The sequence below is a fragment of the Neofelis nebulosa genome, chromosome 11 (assembly GCF_028018385.1).
Source record: "Neofelis nebulosa isolate mNeoNeb1 chromosome 11, mNeoNeb1.pri, whole genome shotgun sequence".
NCBI lineage: Eukaryota > Metazoa > Chordata > Mammalia > Carnivora > Felidae > Neofelis > Neofelis nebulosa.
In genome coordinates this window covers 88,806,436-88,828,167 of record NC_080792.1, presented here as the reverse complement: position 1 = coordinate 88,828,167, position 21,732 = coordinate 88,806,436, and the positions used below count along the sequence as shown (strand labels likewise).

The following is a 21,732-nucleotide window of genomic DNA, read 5'->3' as shown; positions in this document are numbered from 1 at the left end:
TAACTATCTGTATGATTTTTTTTAAGTTTATTTATTTTGAGAGAGAGGCAGAGCACGCAAGAGGGAGAGGGACAGACAGAGGGATAGAGAGAGGGAGGAAGAGAGAGAATCCCAAGCAGGCTCCACACTGCCAGGGCAGAGCCCGACATGGGGCTTGAACCCATGAACCATAAGATCACGACCTGAGCTGAAGTCAAGAGCCATATGCTTAACTACTGAGCCACCCAGAACCTCATGTATGATTTTTAAATGACTTAGGCTTCTAAAAGGGCCAAGGCAAAATCCAAATAATGAAATTATCAGAAAGAAATTTTAATCATAAAGTCCTATGAAAGTCAGCGTGATGACTGAAATAAGGCTCTCAATATAGAAACTTCATTCTTTCTGTAATTTAAGAACAAAGAGCTAGGTTTTATTTAAAAATTGCAGGGGTGCCTGGGTGGCTCAGTTGGTTGAGTGTCTGACTTCAGCTCAGGTCACGATCTCATGGTTCATGGGTTCAAGCCCCACTTTGGCTCTGTGCTGACAGTTCGGAGCCTGGAGCCTGCTTCAGATTGTGTGTCTCCCTCTCTCTCTGCCCTTCACCTGCTCATGCTCTGTCTCTCTCTCTCTCTCTCTCTCAAAAATAAATAAACACTGAAAAATTTTTTTAATTGCACACATTGGGGCACCTGGGTGGCTCAGTCGATGGAGGGTCCACCTCTCAACTTCAGCACAGGTCGTATCTCAGGGTCATGGGATCAAGCCCTGCATCAGGCTCCATACTGAGCATGGAGTCTACTTGGGATTCTCTCTCTCTCCTCTCGCTCTCTCTCTCTCTCTCCCCCCTCTCTCCCTCCTACCCCTCCCCCCAAAAAAGTTTTTTTAAATTTCAGACATTATTATAGCGCCCCTCAACCACAAGATTCTGCAAGTTTTTTTTATGTTTCTCTATTTTTGAGGGAGAGAGCACAAGCTGGGGAGGGGCACAGAGAGAGATAGAGGGTGGCACAGAGAATCCAAAGCAGGCTCTTAGCTGCCAGCACAGAGCCTGATGCAGGGCTTGTACCCAGGAACCGCAAGATCATGTCCTGAGCCGAAGCTGGATGCTTAACCAACTGAGCCACCCAGGCGCCCCAAGATTCAGCAAGTCTAACGATAAGATGAGCCTGAATAATGCAGCATATGCTAATGACTAATCCATTTTCTTCTCTTAAAAAAAACATTAACCTTTCTCAGCTTGTTATGTACAAATATTATTTTTCTTGCATGATTTCAAAAAGTGAGAAGGTTTGGGAAATGTAAAATGAACACAAGGGCAGAAGCAGTTGGATACGGAAATATGTCACTGGGGGGTTGGGGGGGCAGGCGGAGGCGAAATTCTTATCTGTGGTCTAGGGAATGTAATCTCTGCAGAAAAACAGCTTATCGATTCACACGGGATCCAGGGGTGAGGAATGCTCCAGAGCGGCATTCTGCTCCGTAAAGTGACCTACTGTCAGCTTTAAAAAAAAAAAAAAGAAAAAAATTTGCCCAACTCATGACAACTGGCTTTCTTTTCAAACAAACCCTTTGCCTCAGAAGCAGTCCGTCCTAGGTACAAACTTTTCACTGGAATCTAATAGGGTCTCTTTGCACAATCAGAAACTCGACTATGTGGTGATGAAGAGAGTAACCGTTTGGCCCCAGACGTGATTTCTGTTTGCAAACACTGGTCTCTGCTTCCCAGTGAGCATCGAGTGGCTAATGCCTTTCCATTTCCAAGCACAGCATGTGGGGTCCCCGGGGGGGTTAACAATGCCAACATCACTAACCTCGTGGAGGAGTTGTATTTCCGTCTGCTGGCACTTTCTGCACAAGTACACACAGATTTGTGGCGAACGATTCTTTGGACTTTGGAAGGCTTGAAAATACTCATCCATTCCATGTCAGACATGTGGCCTGGTGCCTCGATTATGAGGTTACTCGGGTGGCAGCACTTGGATTCCCATATGTCACTTTCCCCCAAACAGGCTTCGTTTTTATGGCAACAGGAGACTCCAGACCTTTCCATGTCATCTTGACATTCGACATTCAACTTTTCCGGTTGTTTTGCCCCAGAACAGCTGGCCAGGCCCAGGTACACGTTAACATCATGCCACTGTTTCTCATCAGATAAGGACACTGATGTTTCCAAGAGTTGTTTCTCTTCATTCTGAATCTCTATCCCGTTCCCTTTTGGTGACTTTGCATGGATCTTGCAAAATGTACTTTTGTTTTCGGCTTCCATCGGCATTTTTCCTCCCAGAGACCAAGACTTTTGCTTCTCCAGCAAGTCTTTTGTAAATAGAGATGACACAGAAATTACACTTTTCCCCCCAAATGAAGTATTAACCTGTAGTCTCTTCTCTTCGCATACATCACAAGGGCTCTTGTCTGACCTATTTTGCTGAACCAACGTGGTCTCGAATTTTGGGTCTTTAACCAGTGACTTCTGATTTTTCTCTCTCTTAATATCGACTTTTGGGCGGTTATTCTCAAGGTCTGACAAACACATGTCTCTGCTATGGTGGCATTACAAAAAACGTAAGTTATAAGATACACTTAATACCGTCATTCTAAATATTTCACTCAAACTCCATTAGTTGAGCTAAATCCTATTAAGACCCATTTGTATGAAATGAAAAGGTAAGGTAGAATATGTATTCTTCCTTCAGAGCCCGATTTCCACCTGACTTCAAGGAAGTCTTTCTGACCAGCAAGCCCACACGCTTACTTTTCCTTCCTGCCTTCCACTCCCCCGTGCTTACTGCCTATACTGCGGTTACTGCTTTACTGTATGTATTCTCTAATCATGCAGCAAACTTCCTATTATAACTATATTGTTCACCAACTTTCATGTATATATCTTGTCTCTTCAGTAGACTCATAAGTTGTTTTTTTTTTTTTAATGTTTATGTATTTTTGAGAGACAGAGCACGAGCAGAGCAGGGGTGGGGAGGGGCAGAGAGAGAGGGAGACACAGAATCCAAAGCAGGCTCCAGGCTCTGAGCTGTCCGCACAGAGCCGGATGTAGGGCTTAAATCCACGAACTGTGAGATCATGACCCGAGCCGGAGTCGGACGCTTAACGGACTAAGCCACCCAGGAGCCCCGACTTGTAAATTTCTTAATGTATAGGCCTTTTTAGTCCTCCTGGCACTTCAGGACAGCCTTTAACATACATTAGGTATTCCGTAAATACCTGTTCATTGGTCTGTTATTCCCCTTCCTATTAGTGTCACAGTAAACAGAAGTAAAGCCAGGACTGAAAGGGGACAGAGATTCAAGGGACAGAGACACAGTGGCAAGTGCCAAATGTATTTACCATACTGCATTCATGACCGACCCATCGATCTGCTAGATATTTACACAGCGATATACTGAAAGCTGGTCTAAAGTAAGAAAGGCATGTGTGCATAATATGAAGATTAAGAACACTATACAACAGGATACACCGTTAACTAAACTGTCTTCATGTCACATGTATTCGGGTATTCTGATCTGTAGAATTCTGACCCCTCAGACAACTCAACCCCCACGTTTCTAGAATGGCACAGGCCATTTCACGCTCTTAGAGAATAACTTCACGCATCTGGCCCAAGTGCCTCCCAGGGGCAATGAGGTCCAAACAAGGAAAAAGCCAGTGTGATGGGGGCTCTTGCCTGCAAGAGAACTCTGGGCTGGTGTGGTAAGTAGCAGCAGCAACAGCTGGGACACAAAGCCAAATGTAACCACCCCCCTTCCCCCCCCAGCAGAAGGTCTCAAAAGAAAAGTAAAGCACAGCAGTCACACCGTCCGGAGGGACAGTCGCTCCCCACGTCCACCGCTGCAACTGCTAACTACCAGCAAAGGGGCGGCTGGGAGCACAGGGCGGCCTCCACACCTGCGCGGTTACACCACCCCCCCCCTTGCCTCCCCCAGCGGTGGGGACCTGCCCTCATTCCTGTGCCCGGTCATGACTCCCATGTAACACTGGTGCTTGGAAAAGTAGACTAAATGTAACTGTGGGGGCAGCCGTATGCCTGTTCAATTAAACCACACCTCATATATTTGTATTTTAACTTTACAGAGACCAATTTAATTCATACACTACACTGCTTGTTAGAGGTATGAAAAGGTGTCTCCTTCTATTAACAAGGAAAACAGGAAAATCCAGCTAAAATCAGAGATCACCCTCAGCTAGCTGAACTCCTACTCCAGTTATGTATACCATTCGCTGGCGTTATTTCTTTTAGGCAAGTGCTATGTCCTAGGCGTCTTTATTTTGCCCACCCCCAGCCCCGTGAGTGCTAAACACTACACACTAAGTGCGCCTGAAAGAGGACATGATTCACCTCTGCGGTTTCCACTTAAGCTCAAAGCCTTGTACGCAACGGACGCACAAATAATGCTAATGAATTTCTTTCATCAAGTGGCTAAATCAGGATCGTACGTAAAATTCTCAGATCAGGTCTCATTACAACACAGGATTATAATGGTGATTACTAGCTCATATATATTTATTCCGTATCCCTTAGGGAATGACGGTCAATACTGGCCTACAGTAAGGACTTAATAAGCAGACTGAACGATAAAATAATATACAAGATCATACTAGCAGCATCTTACTAAGGTTACCTGGATTCCAGAACCTTTGATTCCTCCATCTTTGAGTCATATATCTGTAATAATTCCTGAGAATTTTCCACATTAAAATTAAGAAACTGCAGATCACTCTGTTGTTTTACATAAATCTGCCATAAATATTGATAAGTAAGTTGTGACAATAAAACTATATTGAGTCAACATTCAAATGCTACAACACGTCAGATGGTGACTAGAGACATATGCTAAATATGTTTGCTTTTATTTTTCCTATGTTAGCACTGAGATTTGTTAGTATAACTGGTTTCCTAACCTTTCGTTACCATAAGCCAAACCCTACTGATTATGCTAAAGGTGACATACCTTTAATGTACTTAGGACACTAAAAGCACCATAAGCAAAAATCGGCAGACACACGCTTTTCCTAATTTGGTGTTTGTTTATAAACGTGTCCCACCTAACAGTAAGGGCAGGGGAACCGGGGACGTACCTGTCTCAGATTACGTAGTTCTGCGTCTGTACGTTCTTGCTTTGACTTGGCAACATCAAGTAACTCATCTTTCCTTTTTTCTCTCTGTGCTATTTAACAACAAATGTTATTCAAATATTTCTCATCAGCCGTATCAACACAAACCTCTTCATTTCCAAAAATTTAATGTTCCAGTAACATTTTCCTCCTGTTCCTGAACTTAAAATTTGCAAAATGCATGGCTGGGAAGAGCTTTTTCTGTGATTCTGACTAGATCTTTCACCAAATTTGAAAATTTTCACAGTGTAATTAATGCTGAGTCAAAGAAAAGATCCAGAATTGTATCAACTGTATGATCAAATCACACTGTGCGTTTAGATACACGGACACAAAGATAAAAAGTCTGAGAACAAGTACATTAAATATTAAAATAAGCTTTTTTGGATGGGAGGATTAATAACAATTATTTTTCTCTCTTTTTTGGGGGAGGGGGCATGATACAGTATGTATTACTTTAATTTTTAAAAATTTGTTCACATTACATGACTACCTTATGAATGCATTTTCATTGCAAAAACCCAAACAACGTATTACCTTTATCAACAGAATGAATGAATGAATAAATAAATAAATAAATAAATAAATAAAACAGTTTCAGAACTTGGTAAATTGAGAACCCATAGGAAGAAAAGAATCTGAAATGCTATACAAAGACTAGTACCAGAAAAAAAAAAAACACAATATTACACTAAAGGAGAAATAAAGTGACTCACACAGAAATCAGAAATCAACAATAAATGCTTCACTTCAGAAAAAATCAGTAACTTTATAAGAAGTTCAAACTCAATGTATAAAATGACCCTGTAACTACATGAATTGAATTCGAAGTAAATCGGAGACAATCTCAATAAAAATTTATAACTTCTATCTATGGTTCTTTCATAAAACACCTTCTACATGTCATTTTTCTACATTTTCATTTTACATGAAAAAGGACAAAAGTTTTTATCGTCACTTTCCATCTGGACATCGCAAAGACCACGTGAGGACACAGGCCCGTGCTTTGCTGCGCACTGTAACTCCACTGGACAGCTGCTCTGGGGGTCAGGGCACCAGCTGCAGGAAGGAGCCAGAGAGGTCTGTGCACAGCCGCCCAGTCTCCCCAGCGTGGCTCATGCTCAGCCCTTCCAACATGGGTCTGCAGCATCATCTCACCTTTGAAAGGTAATCCACGTGCACAAGATGGAAAATGTGAAGAGAAGTTCAGTGAAAGCCACGTTGCCAGCTTGAAACTATCACGTCTTTTCTACTCCATTCTGAATTTATTTCTTTGCATTACAGGCGTCAACACCATCATGAGAGCATATAAATGCAGTGCACCTGCACTATTTATGCAGAGTTGCATTCAGTTTATGTGAATTCAATTATAAGCACAAAGAAAAAACTAAAAAAGGAATTGCAGCTAGTTTGACTGGAAGTAATGCCCACAGTGGATCTGTGACTCTCTCTGCTGGGCTCAGTTCCGCTTGCCTCTCATTATTAGCAGCACTGTGACACGCTGGGTGTAATTCCTAGTATTTTGAGATACTCGAGATACTTTGGATACAGTACGGACCCTGAGCAAAAGCCATATTTGAAGTTCACGGGTAATTTTAAAAATATGTGAACTTTGCCTTAATCTCGGACTTTAGAATAATCTACTAGTGCATAAGAGGCAACTCTACTGTAAATATCGGTGTTCCGCTCGGTCAGATACTTTTCTACATGGCTGGGTTTAGCTGAGAGATCAAAGCGGTGGGACCACTCTTTCTGTGGTCACAGAAAACAAAGAGATGTCGGACTCTGCTGGTAGCTGCCTGAGCAAGCAGCCTAAGAAAGACACCAGAGGGGAAAGGGTCCTGGTAGTCTGCACCCACCACATCTGGTTAAGGCTCTGCCTTTTACTGACCAGGAGACCTTAGGCAATCAATCACTCAATGCCACGGGGCTTCGTTTACAAGACAGTCAGGACCCCAGAAATATGACCTAGCATCATCGCTTTATTTGCAAACTTCTTATAAGCAGTTATATACAAAACAAAGAAACACATCATCTATGTGAAGCACTTCATCTTCAACGAGACAAAAAAAAGTTTTGAACTTAACAGACATCTTAAGAGGTCTTAAGACATCTTCCAGCTTCAAATAAAATGTGTTCATTTTCAGTTACAGCATCTGACAGGATATTATCATATTAAGCCTTTTAAAATTATTTTAGGCTTCCTTCACTTTTATAATTTAAACACACAAAAATTGTTTGAGACAGCGGTATGACTAGAAAAGGTGTTTAAGAGGGGAAACTGGGTGGCTCAGTCAGTTGAGCGTCTGACTCTTGATTTCGGCTCAGGTCATGATCTCACAGTTCGTGAGTTCCGGCCCCGCATCAGGCTCTGCGCCAGTGACATGGAGCCCGCTTGGGATTCTCTGTCTCCCTCTCTCTCTGCCCCTCCCCTGCTTGTGTTCTCTCTCATTCTCTCTCTCTCTCAAAAATAAATAAATAAACATTAAAAAAAAAAAAAAAGAAAAGAAAGAAAAGGTATTTAAGAGATAAGCTTAGGAGGGGTGCCTGGGTGGCTCTGTTGGTTAAGTGTCTGACTCTTGATTTGGGCTCAGATCATGATCTCACGGTTCATGAGATCAAGCCCCATATCGGGCTTTGCACTGACAGCATGGAGCCTGCTTGGGATTCTCTCTCTCCTCCTCTCTCTGCCCCTCCCCCACTCATGTCCTCCCTCCCCCCCCCCCCCCCCGCACAAAATAAACATTTAAAAATAAATCGAGGGGCGCCTGGGTGGCGCAGTCGGTTAAGCGTCCGACTTCAGCCAGGTCACGATCTCGCGGTCCGTGAGTTCGAGCCCTGCGTCAGGCTCTGGGCTGATGGCTCGGAGCCTGGAGCCTGTTTCCGATTCTGTGTCTCCCTCTCTCTCTGCCCCTCCCCCGTTCACGCTCTGTCTCTCTCTGTCCCAAAAATCAATAAAAAACGTTGAGGGGCGCCTGGGTGGCGCAGTCGGTTAAGCGTCCGACTTCAGCCAGGTCACGATCTCGCGGTCCGTGAGTTCGAGCCCCGCGTCAGGCTCTGGGCTGATGGCTCGGAGCCTGGAGCCTGTTTCCGATTCTGTGTCTTCCTCTCTCTCTGCCCCTCCCCCGTTCATGCTCTGTCTCTCTCTGTCCCAAAAATAAATAAAAAATGTTGAAAAAAAAAAAATTAAAAAAAAAAAAAAAAAACGTTGAAAAAAAAAATTTTTTTTAAATAAATCGACATAAAAAATAATAAAATTATTCACAAAATGGATTTATTATAGTATTATCTAACAAATTCCATAATCCATAATCCATCCTAGTAATACACAATAGGATGTAGGAGTAAAAATTGCCAAATCAAAACAAAGGGAGACGGTTAAAATATACTGCAAATATCTTCCTTCCTCTGACCTCCCACAGCATTGTGTTCACATCTGTATAGTACTAGATTTTCTGTGGGCCTATGAGCTTCATAGCAACTAGCAGAGTGCCTGGCACACAAAAGCTGACCCAAAGATTGTTTGAATTCAACTGTAAAGCTATATATATACATATATGACTTTAGGATACATGTATATCTCATTTACACATACATTTTTTTTTTCAACGTTTTTTATTTATTTTTGGGACAGAGAGAGACAGAGCATGAACGGGGGAGGGGCAGAGAGAGAGGGAGACACAGAATCGGAAACAGGCTCCAGGCTCCGAGCCATCAGCCCAGAGCCCGACGCGGGGCTCGAACTCACGGACCGCGAGATCGTGACCTGGCTGAAGTCGGACGCTTAACCGACTGCGCCACCCAGGCGCCCCTTACACATACATTTTTTTTTTTTTTTCAACGGTTTTTATTTATTTTTGGGACAGAGAGAGACAGAGCATGAACGGGGAAGGGGCAGAGAGAGAGGGAGACACACAGAATTGGAAACAGGCTCCAGGCTCCGAGCCATCAGCCCAGAGCCTGACGCGGGGCTCGAACTCACGGACCGCGAGATCGTGACCTGGCTGAAGTCGGACGCTTAACCGACTGCGCCACCCAGGCGCCCCTTACACATACATTTTTAATAGATTACTTTGAGACAGCAATCCTAGAAATAATGAAAACAGTGACCCCTACTGGTAGAAAACTGCATTTTCCCCAATCTTTAGTCACATGACCTTAAAATTAAGAATTTCATTTTATGTGAAAAAATGTTAATAACGCATTTTGCCCTTTAAGAAATTTATTCTCCTAGAAGGAAGGGCATTAAGGGTGTGTATAAATAAACCCCAAATATGTCAATTTAATTAATTCTATTTGAAACTTCACCTCCAATTCTAGGATTTTCCTCATACAAACTACCAGAATGAAAGCCTAGTAAAATTTGGCTGGCAAGGACAGAGAGAAGACCTATACATCAGCGGTTCTCAACTGGAAGTGGAGAGGGAGAGGTCGGAACTAGTGGAAACTAGTGGGGCATATACAGTGGGCAGTGTGGTGGCGGGTGGGTGGAATGCAATATTTATATCTATCTTCAGGGGGCCTAAGTTAAACTAGTGATAAATTTGCTTTTTTTTTTTTTAAGTTTCCTTATTTAGGGGGCGTCCGGGTGGTTCAGTCGGCTGGGTGTCTGACTCTTGATTTCAGCTCAGGTCATGATCTCATGGTTCGTGGGTTTGAGCCTGTACACTGGGCTCTGTGCTGGCAGCAAGGAGCTTGTCTGAGATGCTCTCTCTCTCTGTGCCCTTCCCCCCACTCAAAAATAAACATTTCGAAAAAATAAAATAAAATTTATTTATTTATTTTTGGGAGAGAGAGAGAGAGAGAGAGAGAGAGCGCGCGAAAGAGAGCAGGGGAGGGGCAGAGAAGGAGAGAGAGAGAATCCCAAGCAGGCTCCCCACTGTCAGCCCAGAGCCCGACCTGAGACTCGAACTCATGAACCGTGAGATCATGACTTGAGCCAAAACGAACTCTGACGCTTAACTGAATCACGCAGGCACCCGCCCTTTGTGTTTTGTTTTTTTTAACGACTTTAATATTCCTTGCCTGATCCCTCCCTGTCCCTTAAAGGCTGTTAAAAAAACCAAAAACCAAAAAACTACCATTTTGAGAGAGGTGTAATTCCTTCAGTCTGTCGTGGTCGTACCACAGAAAGTTTAGGTTACAAATATATAACTATTCAATCGCTTAAATTAATTTCTATTTTTACCAGTAAAAACCAATTCATCATGCAGGCAACTTTTCTCTTGCTTGAGGCGAATGATCTCTTCTCGTTGTTCGTTATTTTCTGTTGTCTTTTCGTTTAGATCCTCTTCACAAATAGAAGAAAACAGAAGTCCTCAAATAAATACTAGTTCCTAGAAGACTATATACACTGAATACCTCATGCCCTCGGCACCCTTTCCAATCAATGTGAAATCCTGTTGGAGCTACAACCGCACCCCTGGCAGTGACCCTTGTCAGCCTTCCGTATCCCTGACCGGCCTCTCTTTTACAGCCTGGAGTCCAAAGAACAATCAGGGTAATCTTATTCTTTTTTTTTTTTTTTTTAATTAAGTAAACTCTACCCCCAATGTGGGGCTCAAACTCACGACCCCAAGATCAAGAATCACATGCTCTCCTGACTGAGCCAGCCGGGACCTGCAGGGTAATCTTTTAGAAGTAAAACTCTGTTCATGTCACTTCTTCGCTAAAAGCTCTACCACACTTAGGATGAAATCTAAACTCACTACCCTGAGCCTTGCATGGCCCTGACTGTCACTCTCCCCATTCTTTGTTCTGTTCCTTGAACGTGTCCCAACCTCAAAACCCAGCCTAGGGCTTTTGTATTTGCTGTTCCTTCTGCCTGGAAGGCTCTGGGCCCAGATCCTCACATGGCTACTTTTCTCGCCATCCAAGCTTCTGCTCAAATGTTCTCCTCAAAGCCGCCTTCCCAGTCCACCCGGACTGAGTTCGTTGCCCTCACTCTCTAGTCCACTGTCCATTACCCTGTCATCCTTTAAAGAGATGACAGAGTCTGTCCCTGCTGTCAAGGGGCTTACAGTGTGATTATGGTTTTAGCTGAAGCTACAAATGGAGACAAAGCCTACGATTTGGCACAAGCCAAGGCATCGTAAGAACAAGATTTTAGAAGGCTGTCTTTTAAATTAAATCGACCACAATAAACTTTCACAATTTCAGCAGCGACTCACTGGCTCAGGGGTGCAGGAGAACTGAAAATACGGACTCCGTCTGGTTCATGTCTGCACAATGACCTCCCTCGGGCCTGTGTGCTCCAGGCCCCTTGGAGGTTACTGCATGCCCTAAATGGAATTCAGAAAGGCTTATTCTGATCTTCCCTCTGGTGCACAGATGGCACCACTTTAGATAACTACCCTCGACCTCATCACAATGCCCCTCGCTCCATAAAAGCTATGGATTAAAGTCTGGACTTCGTGGAGAGTAGCTTATGTAGCACCAGGATCATGGGCCACCCGATCCCCCTGTCACTAAGTGACCCTGAATAAAACTCCATGTGAATGGTATGGAATGGCTTGCTTCATTTTTCAGTCTCAAAATGCCTTCTCAGTCTGGAAGATACTTTACTTTCCTCTACCTTCTAACAACAAGGCACTCCACTAAGGACAGAGGTCAGAGTAACTTCCACCAAAATACAGCTTTGTTATTCTAAGGTTGCTTGTTCCACGGTGAGAGCCTATGCTCATGTGGAGCTCGATGACCATTTAATCTGCCCCAGGGTGGGAAATGGCCAGAGAAAAGTGGGCCTACCAGGGCGCCTGGGTGGCTCAGTCGGTTGAGCATCCGACTTCAGCTCAGGTCATGATCTCACAGTTGGTGAGTTCAAGCCCCATATGGGGCTGGCTGCTGTCAGCACAGAACCTGCTTCAGATCCTCTGTCCCCCTCTCCACCCCTCCCCCACTTGCACTCTCTCAAAAATAAATGAAACATTAAAAAGGAAAGAAAGAAAGAAAGAAAGAAAGAAAGAAAGAAAGAAAGAAAGAAAGAAAGAAAGAGAGAGAGAGAGAGAAAGAAAAGCGGGCCTACCTCCATGCTCTCTGTAGGAAAAGGTAAGCTTTTACTCCATCACCTACATCCACACTCACATAAATAGGACTAACCTATTTGGTACACCTAGCCTCCATTTCGCTATAAAGCTTCAAGTAATATTACTCAGAAGGAAATGAATGAGTTACTCCGAGAACAAAAATAGAAAATGAGAACGCAACAGGAATTTTCAAAAATAAAACATGCGCCAAAAAGCCGCTCTGGCAGGTGTGTTGTTGTGGCAATTCCTCAGCCCTGCCCTGCGCTCCTCCCGGGTAGGGACAGATCTTTCTCCACTGCTGGACTTTGGGTTTAGCCACATGATGCTTCGGCCAACAGAGTGAGGGTATGTCGGGTCCTCATGTGTCTCTGCTTCTTCCTTCCTTCCTTCCTTCCTTCCTTCCTTCCTTCCTTCCTTCCTTCCTTCCTTCTTCCCTCCCTCCCTCCCTCCCTCTCTCTCTCTCTTTCTTTACTTACTTACTTATAAAGTAAGCTCTATGCCCAACGTGGGGCTTGAACTCATGACCCTGAGATCAAGAGCCACATGCTCTCTTGACTGAGCCAGCCAGTCGTCCCTAGGTGGGGAAAAGTGCCCAGGCCAGCCTACCAGCAAGGAGAAGTGAGACTCATAAAGCCCCCAGAGGAGCAGCTCGGCTGGGCCCAAGCAACATAAGCCAATTCCCATCAGGCCGATACATGAACTTATCACATGCTTACGGTTGCACGCCACTGAGATATAGTCACTGGTTGTTACAAAGCATAAATTAACAAGAGCTAAGTGGTCCAGCAAAGGCAAGAGTATTTTGAAAATATAATGCATTATGCACTTTCCCCCAAGTCTGTTATTTATTTTGTAACACAAAAACTGTAGCATAGGGGCGCCTGGGTGGCTCAGTCGGTTAAGCGTCCGACTTCGGCTCAGGTCATGATCTCTCGGTTTGTGAGTTCAAGCCCCGCGTTGGGTTCTGTGCTGACAGCTCAGAGCCTGGAGCCTGTTTAGGATTCTGTGTCTCCTCCTCTCTCTGCCCCTCCCCTGCTCATGCTCTGTCTCTCTCTGTCTCTTAATAAATAAATGTTTAAAAAAAAAAAAAAACAATTGGGGCGCCTGGGTGGCTTGGTCGGTTAAGTGTCCGACTTCGGCTCAGGTCATGATCTCTCGGTCTGTGAGTTCGAGCCCCGCGTCGGGCTCTGTGCTGACAGCTCGGAGCCTGGAGCCTGTTTCAGATTCTGTGTTTCCTCCTCTCTCTGTCTCTCCCCTGCTCATGCTCTGTCTCTCTCTGTCTCTTAATAATAAATAAATGTTTAAAAAAACAAACAAACAAACAAAAAAACCTGTAGCATCATTGTATACAAGTGCAATGAACATTTCATGGTAGGACCTAAGGCCAGACCTACCCTCAATCACAAGATGAAGTGAACCCACATGAAGAAATATGTGCCCGAGGTAAAATGCTTGAGTTGATGTCTCTTCCTTACCTTTTAGTTTACTGACTTCAATTTTAAGTGCCTTCAATTTCTGCTTGTAATCTTGTTTCTCCTTCACAATACAAGTCTCCACCATCTTAGCATCACGCAAGGCATGCTCTAACATTTTAAATTTTCCTGAGCAGTCTGCAATGTGACTGACGGCCTCGATGATATCTTTGTCCTAAAAACCAAATGTGAACACTGTTCTGTAAGATTTTTTAAGTTCCAACTAATCAGGATGAGACCTCGCTATGAGCCAGGTTCCATTCTAGGCACTTCGCTGCTAACTCACGTAATCTCCACAGGGGCTCTCTGAGGTAGGTGCTACCTTTATCGGCAGGTGACAGACGAGTCAACAGTAAAAAGTCCAAGGTGACGCAACTAGTCAGAGATGGAGCTCCAATTCGCACCTAGTTAGCTGCCCCGGCAACCATGCACGAACCACCACGGCTTGTGGTCTCAGGAAGTTTATAACCACAGTGTGATGTGCAGTAGGAGAGCTGTTGGCCGCTGGAATGGGCCTTACTCTCTGCACTACAGATAAATCCCATGGGCCTCTCTCTTCCCTTCTTTTCGGCTTGTTAAAATGGCAGACTCCAGGGGCGCCTGGGCGGCTCAGTTGGTTACGCGTCCGACTTCAGCTCAGGTCATGACGGTGAGTTCGAGCCCCGTGTCAGGCTCTGTGCTGACAGCTTGGAGCCTGACGCCTGCTTCAGATTCTGTGTCTCCCTCTCTCTCTCTGCCCCTCCCCTGCTTGCACTCTCTTTCTTTCTCTCTCTCTCAAAAATGAATAAACATTTTTTTTAAATTTAGAAAAATTTAGAAAATTTTAGAAAAAAATTTGAGAGAGAGAGAGCATGATCAGGGGAGGGGCAGAGAGAATCCCAAGCAGGCTCAGCACTGTCAGCACAGAGCCCAATGTGGGGCTTGAACTCGTGAACTCTGAGACTGTCACCTAAGCCGAAGTCGGACACTTAACCAACTGAGCCACCCAGGCGGCCCTGTTAAGAAAGCTTGCCCATGACCACTTTAAAACAGTAAACTGCTGGGGCGCCTGGGTGGCGCAGTCGGTTAAGCGTCCGACTTCAGCCAGGTCATGATCTCGCGGTCTGTGAGTTCGAGCCCCGCGTCAGGCTCTGGGCTGATGGCTCTGTTTCCGATTCTGTGTCTCCCTCTCTCTCTGCCCCTCCCCCGTTCATGCTCTGTCTCTCTCTGTCCCAAAAATAAATAAAAAACGTTGAAAAAAAAAAAATTGAAAAAAAAAAAAAACAAAAAAGTAAACTGCTGGGGGAAATCACACATGAATTACCAGGACCGTCCCATTATACCTAAATCACTCTCTTATTCTCTAGCTGCCAAACGTATGTGACAGCAGAAGAGACTGCCGATCACTGATCATGGCATGTTAGTGGCTCTATCAACTACTTGATTGCTAATAGTTTTTCTCTCCATTAAAAAAAACTTAACAAGCAATCTAACTGGCAATGACTTTATGAGACATAATATTGGATACCTCAGAAGAAAACAAGTTAATCCAGACATGCTAAACCATGGAACAAGCCTTGGAGACAGAGACCAAAAGTGGAGTCCTGCCTCCTCTCTCAAGGCCTTAGGGGCATCATTGTTGTTGTTGTTGTTTTTATTTATTTTTGAGAGAGTGCAAATGGGGGAAGGGCAGAGAGAGGGGGACAGAGGATCAGAAGCGGGCTCTGTGCTTGAGGCTGACTGCAGCGAGCCAACGTGGGGCTCGAACTCACAAACCGTCAGACCTGAGCCAAAATCGGACACTCAACCGACTGAGCCACCCAGGTGCCTCTTTAGAGACACCATTTTAAACTTGTTTCCCTCTTTTCTGAGAATTTTATTTTTTTTAATATTTTTTTATGTATAAGTAATCTCTACACACAACCTGAGGCTTGACAAACCTACAGCCTGGAGATCAAGAGTTGTATGCTCCACTGACTAAGCCAGCCAGATGCCCCTAAAATGAGAATTTTAAAAGACAGAGCAACATTGGTAGGTAGCTCTACCATCCGATTTGCAATGGGACTTAAGTAAGATAACATACATGACGACACTTTATCAAGTTCAAAGTGCTCTGGCAGATGGAGGTATTATTATTTCAATTACCTTTAGCTTTATCATTGTAGTGAGAGCCTGTTCTCGAGCTTGTAATTGTCCTACCTGAGCAGAAAGTTCCACTAATGTGTTGCTGAGATTTTCATTTCTAGCCTACAAGAAAACAACACATAAAATACTAATTGAATCATTTAAAAGCTTTCATTACTATCATTAGCCGCAATCTGTGCTCAGTGTTCCGTTTTTTCTGTACCTTTTATTTAGTAACAAAGTAGGCCAAGTCAATCAAAAAGGAATACAAATATCTCTGTCCATTACCTCTAGCGTCCTCCCAATACTTATGTTTGCCCTACTGAATCATACTGGTTATGCTTATAGATGTCTATTTCCCAACCTCTTCCATGTATAATTCTAGGTTGGCAGAAAAGAAAATAAACAAATGAAAACCGGATTGGTAAAGAGATTCCCTTCGCTGAAGTCAAGCAGCATTAGTGAACTTCTGTGCATTTGTATTTCTTACTCTATGTTGAAAGAACTTCACTTCATATTGGGGTATTCCCACTTATCAGGGTTTTTTTTTCCCCCCTTAACCACAGAACTGAACCACAGAACTACATGATATATTTGGAAATACAAACTATATGATGTATTTGGTTGGGAAAAAAAAGAATAATGAGGCTTTTTAAACAGTATCTTCGTGAAGGAAACTTAAATGCATGTTACTAAGTGAAAGAAGCCAATCTGAAAAAGCTACTTATTATATTCCAACTCTACGACATTCTGGAAAAGACACAACTACGGAGAGAGTAAAAAAGGTCAGCAGTTGCCAGGGGTTAGAGGAGACAGGAATGGAGCACAGGCTTTTTAGGGCAGTGAAACTATTCTGTACAATACTACGGTGGTGGGTACATGTCATTACACATCTGTCAAAACGCACAGCATATACACCACCACGAGTGAACCCTAATGTAAACTGTGGACTTTGGGGGATAATGATGTGTCAGTGTAGATTCACTGAGTATAACCCAGGTATTACTGTGGTGCAGAATGTCCACAGCTGGGGAGACTGTGTTTGGTGGTGGAAACAGGGGGCATGGGAGAAATTTTTGTACCTTCCACTTGGTTTTGATTTTAACATGAAATTGCTCTAAAAAATAAAGTTTATTAATTAAAAAAAAAGTCTCGATGCCACAAATTACATTGCATCCCTCCCAAAACACGCATGTTGAAGTCCTAACCTCCAATATTATGTTATCTGGAGATGCTCCTTTGAGAGATAATCAGGTATAAAAGAGGTCACGAGAGTGGGGCCCTCACAATGGGATTAGTATCCTTATAAGAAAAGACACCAGAGATCTCGCTCATTCCCTCTCTCATGTATTTCCTTTTTTTTTTTTTTTTAAAGTAAGCTCTATGCCCAATGTGGAGCTTGAACTCATGACCCTGAGATCAAGATTTGCATGCTTCACTAACTGAGCCAGTCAGGCACCCCTACATTTCCATTTTTTCATGCAACATATCACTGGATTCTAGAATAGTTTTTACTTATCTTCTACCTAGAAACCATAGAATAATCTGAAAAAATAAAAAAGGCATGATTATTATGAAACAAAAATATGGTGCTCTCTCCATGCCTCTCATAAAACAGGAGTTCAAAAAGTATCTTGATGACCAGAGCTGAAAACTGGAAAATCAGTCTTACCGATTTTATTCCCAATGGGCCACTAACATGACATATCGTTTATGTTTATCATTGTTTATCATATCATTTTTATCATGTTTATCATGATAAAACATGTTTATCATTGTTTATCATATAAGGCATGAGAAAGCCTAGTTGGAAGCTACCAAAACTTCCAACCAAAACTTACTTATCTCAGACTCTGAGAAAGGCGTCTAAAATAACCCGTTACTGATGAAATGACAGATGCTCCTAGACCCAATGGCCTGAGAGCAAAAGTAGTCATGAAGTTCATCTCCAAGATGGCACAGCTCTGTGCAGCCAACCAAAGCCACACAGTGGACACAAAACCATGGCAGTGGAGGGAAGGACAGATTTCATACACAGACATGCATTTTCATGGGAGCATTTAAATCCAATTTCTCAGGAACTGAAACACAAACAGAATTTGGGCAAGTGAAACTCATCACAAAATAAAACCAACCTCAAGGTCTTCAGAAAGGAGAGAGGAATGGGTTGCCTTTTGAGCCATTTCCTGAAGCTGTAGTTGAGTCTTCTGAAGAGCCGCCTGGTATTCAGTTTGATTAGATTCGAGGGTTTTTACCTTCTTCGTGAGTGACCGGATTATTTCAGTTCTTTTGTGTAGTTCACCTGAGGGAAATTTCATCAATAACTAACTTGTGACCAGAACTGAAGCTTAAAATGCATCATATTTAAACACAAAATTAAAAAGGTAAGTGTGCTATGGGGTGCGTAAGTGGCTCAGTTGGTTAAGCATCGGACTCTTGGTCTTGGCGCAGGTCATAATCTTTTGGTGGGTGAGATCGAGCCCCACACTGGGCTCTGTGCTGACAGTGCAGAGCCTACTTGGGATTCTCTCTCTCTCTCTGCCCACCCCCCCACCCCCCGCTTGCACACTCTCTCTCTCAAAATAAATAAACTTAAAAAAAAAAAAAAATAGGCGTGCCTGGATGGCTCAGTCGGTTGTGTCCAACTTCGGCCAGGTCATCATCTCACGGTTTGTGGGTTCAAGCCCGTCAGGCTCTGTGCTGACAGCTCAGAGGCTGGAGCCTGTTTCAGATTCTGTGTCTCCCTCTCTCTCTGCCCCTCCCCTGTTCGGACTCTGTCTCTCTCTCTCTCTCAAAAATAAATAAACTTTAAAAATTTTTAAATAAAAATAAAAGGTAAGCGTGCTAAAGAATTTTTTAAAGGATAACGCTTTTTAAAGAGTTTATTATGGGGGCGCCTGGGTGGCTCAGTCGGTTAAGTGTCCAACTTCGGCTCAGTTCATCATGGTCTGTGGGTTTGAGCCCCATGTCGGGCCCCGTGCTAACAGCTCAGAGCCTGGAGCCTGCTTTGGATTTTGTGTCCCTCTCTCTCTCTGCACCTCCCCTGCTTGCACTGTCTCTCTCTCTCTTAAAAAATAAACATTAAAACATTTTTAAAAAAATAAAAATAAAAAGTTTATTATGAAACACACGATACCATATTCTAGTCAAGAAATAGAACACTGTCGGCAACCCAGAAGCCCCCTGGATATCACTCCCTAAGCACAATCTCTCCAGTTTCCACTTTCCTAAACATTATCCTTAATCATTTCTTTGCTTTTTAATTATAGTTTTACCACCTATGACCACATCCCTAAAAACATGGTTTGATTTGAACCATATATAATTAGAATTATACTCTGAGTTCTTGTTTGTTTTTTTTTCACTTCAGATTATGATCCTAAGATCTATCCACATTGTTGTGGTTAACTGGTGTTTGGGCACTGTTGTTGCTACATAATATCCCATTATATGATTATGCCAAAATTTATTTACCCATTCTATTGGTGGTCACTTGGCTTGTTTCCACTTTGCAGCTGACTATGAACAAGGTTGTTCTGAATATCCTTATACATGTATCTTGGTGCATTTTTGCACGAATTTCTCTGGAGCCATCCTAGTACTCAAATGGGGTCCCTGAGCCACCAGCACTGACATCACCTGGGAATTTGTTAGAAATGCAGACTCTTAGGTGCCAGACCTATTGTATCAGAATCTACATTTTAACAAGATCTTTAGGGAATTCATGTGTCCTCCGAACTGTGGGTATATTCCTAGAAGTGGAAATGCGGGGGCCATGAGCCATGTTTATTATCTTCAACTTTACCAGATACTGTTAAATGATCTTCCAAAGTAGTTGCACCGACACTCCCACCTCCAGTGAAGGAGTCTTCCCTTGGCTCCACACCTTTACCAACACCTGATAACTACTACCAGTCTGAGAAATGTAAAGGGTGTCTATCTCATTACAGTTTTTTGTGTTTTTTTTTAACGTTTTTTTAAATTTATTTTTGGGACAGAGAGAGACAGAGCATGAACGGGGGAGGGGCAGAGAGAGAGGGAGACACAGAATCAGAAGCAGGCTCCAGGCTCTGAGCCATCAGCCCAGAGCCCGACGCGGGGCTCGAACTCACGGGCCGTGAGATGGTGACCTGAGCTGAAGTCGGACGCTCAACCGACTGAGCCACCCAGGCGCCCCTCTCATTACAGTTTTAATTTGCATTTCCCTAATTAGTAATGAGAATGATTGTCTTTTTTACATATTTACTGGCCAGTTTTCCATGAAATGCCAATGAACATTTCTTATTTTAAAATCAGATACTGATGGCTACTTGTTATCTTCATTCTTTAACATACTTGTTTAAGATATATTACATCTAATGTGTAATACTGTTTATGTGTATACATGTGTGGACGGGTATAGTCAGAGTAAAATCAAATGGTCATCAAAGAAATGGAAAATTACTCATATTTAGATGGTTATGTCTACAGAATCCTTTGTGTAAGGGAAGTAAAAAAGGAGGTGCTATATGGTTATCTTTCTATTAAGGAGATCTAGTGTTTTCCTTTCTAATACCGTCTAACATTAACGTAGTGTCACTAGAACATTCAGACTTTAGGGCAGCACGAAAGGATGACAGAATTAAAATACGGTACAAAAGAACATTTTTTCCAAGCCGTTTCTGAGACTGCTATATTTTTAAAAAGATGACTGGGGGGCGCCTGGGTGCCTCGTTCAGTTCAGCGTCTGACTTTGGCTCAGGTCATGATCTGAGTTCATGGGTTCAGCCCCGCATCAGGCTCTGTGCTGACAGCCCGGAGCCTGGAGCCTGCTTCAGATTCTGCATCTCCCTCTCTCTCTGCCTCTCCTCCACTCGTGCTCTGTCTCTCTCTCTTAAAAATAAACATTAAAAAATAAAATAAAGTCTAAAAAAATAAAAATAAATTTAAAAAGATGACTGTCTTAGGTACTTCAGATTAAGTTCAATACCAAAAGTTTATAAAATCTTTGAGTTAGTTCAACAGAAATGGCTAGTCTGATAGAATCTTTATTCATATTCTAGCTCAAAACTAATTTCCCTCAGATTCACTCTTGACACTGCAGCTTAAAAATTGGAACTCTGGGGTACCTGGGTGGCTCAGTCAGTTGAGCGTCTGACCTTAGCTCAGTTCATGATCTCATCCCTTATGAGTTGGAGCCCCACATCATGCTCTGTGCTGACAGCTCACAGCTCAGAACCCTGGAGTCTGCTTTGGATTCTGTCTCTGTCTCTCTGCCCGTCCCCTGCTCGTGCTCTCTGTGTATCTCTCAAATATAAACAAACATTAAAAAATTTAAAAAAAAATTGGAACTCTAACCTGCTTCGGATTCTGTCTCCCTCTCTCTCTGCCCCTTCCCTGCTCACCTTGTCTCTCTCTCCCTCAAAAATAAACATTAGGGGCGCCTGGGTGGCGCAGTCGGTTAAGCGTCCGACTTCAGCCAGGTCACGATCTCGCGGTCCGTGAGTTCGAGCCCCGCGTCAGGCTCTGGGCCGATGGCTCGGAGCCTGGAGCCTGTTTCCGATTCTGTGTCTCCCTCTCTCTCTGCCCCTCCCCCGTTCATGCTCTGTCTCTCTCTGTCCCAAAAATAAATAAAAAACGTTGAAAAAAAAAATTAAAAAAAAAAAAAAAAAAACATTAAAAAAATGTGTTTGTTTTTTTTTAATTGGAGCTCTATCCAGGGGCACCTGAGTGGCTGAGTCGGTTAAGCATCTGACTCCTGATTTCGGCTCAGGTCATGATCTCACCATTTGTGAGTTCGAGCCCCGTATCAGGCAGACAGTATAGGGCCTGCTTGGGATTCTCTCACCCTCTCTCTCTCCCTCCCTGTGCCCCTCCCCTGCTCATGCTCTCTCTCTCTCAAAATAAATAAACCTTAAAAAAAAAAAATTGGAGCTCTATCCATCATCCTTTTTACATTTAAGTTGTCTGTCCTACTTTAATTCACATTGTGTTTGTTCGATCGTGAGTGTTCATAAAGGCCTCCTATCTTCAAGTAAACTGAA

At 43.3% G+C, this 21,732-nt stretch overlaps 1 protein-coding gene across 10 annotated transcripts in view; it reads right to left on the bottom strand.

The window, feature by feature from the left end:
* CCDC62 (coiled-coil domain containing 62) overlaps positions 1 to 21,732 on the bottom strand; it is a 46,022-nt gene that overhangs the window by 21,915 nt on the left and 2,375 nt on the right. For 4 of the 10 annotated variants that reach the window (XM_058691373.1, XM_058691374.1, XM_058691378.1 and 1 more), the window contains exons 3-9: positions 17,845 to 18,011; positions 15,731 to 15,832; positions 13,610 to 13,781; positions 10,298 to 10,399; positions 5,074 to 5,162; positions 4,617 to 4,732; positions 1,794 to 2,522 (exon numbers count right to left, since the gene is read on the bottom strand). In XM_058691373.1, coding sequence (XP_058547356.1) covers positions 1,794 to 2,522; positions 4,617 to 4,732; positions 5,074 to 5,162; positions 10,298 to 10,399; positions 13,610 to 13,781; positions 15,731 to 15,832; positions 17,845 to 18,011 — 1,477 coding nt within the window. Of the gene's footprint in view, positions 1 to 1,793; positions 2,523 to 4,616; positions 4,733 to 5,073; positions 5,163 to 10,297; positions 10,400 to 13,609; positions 13,782 to 15,730; positions 15,833 to 17,844; positions 18,012 to 19,183; positions 19,349 to 21,732 lie in introns of all 10 variants that reach the window. The other 6 variants (XM_058691379.1, XM_058691376.1, XM_058691382.1 and 3 more) reach the window with 6 other exon arrangements.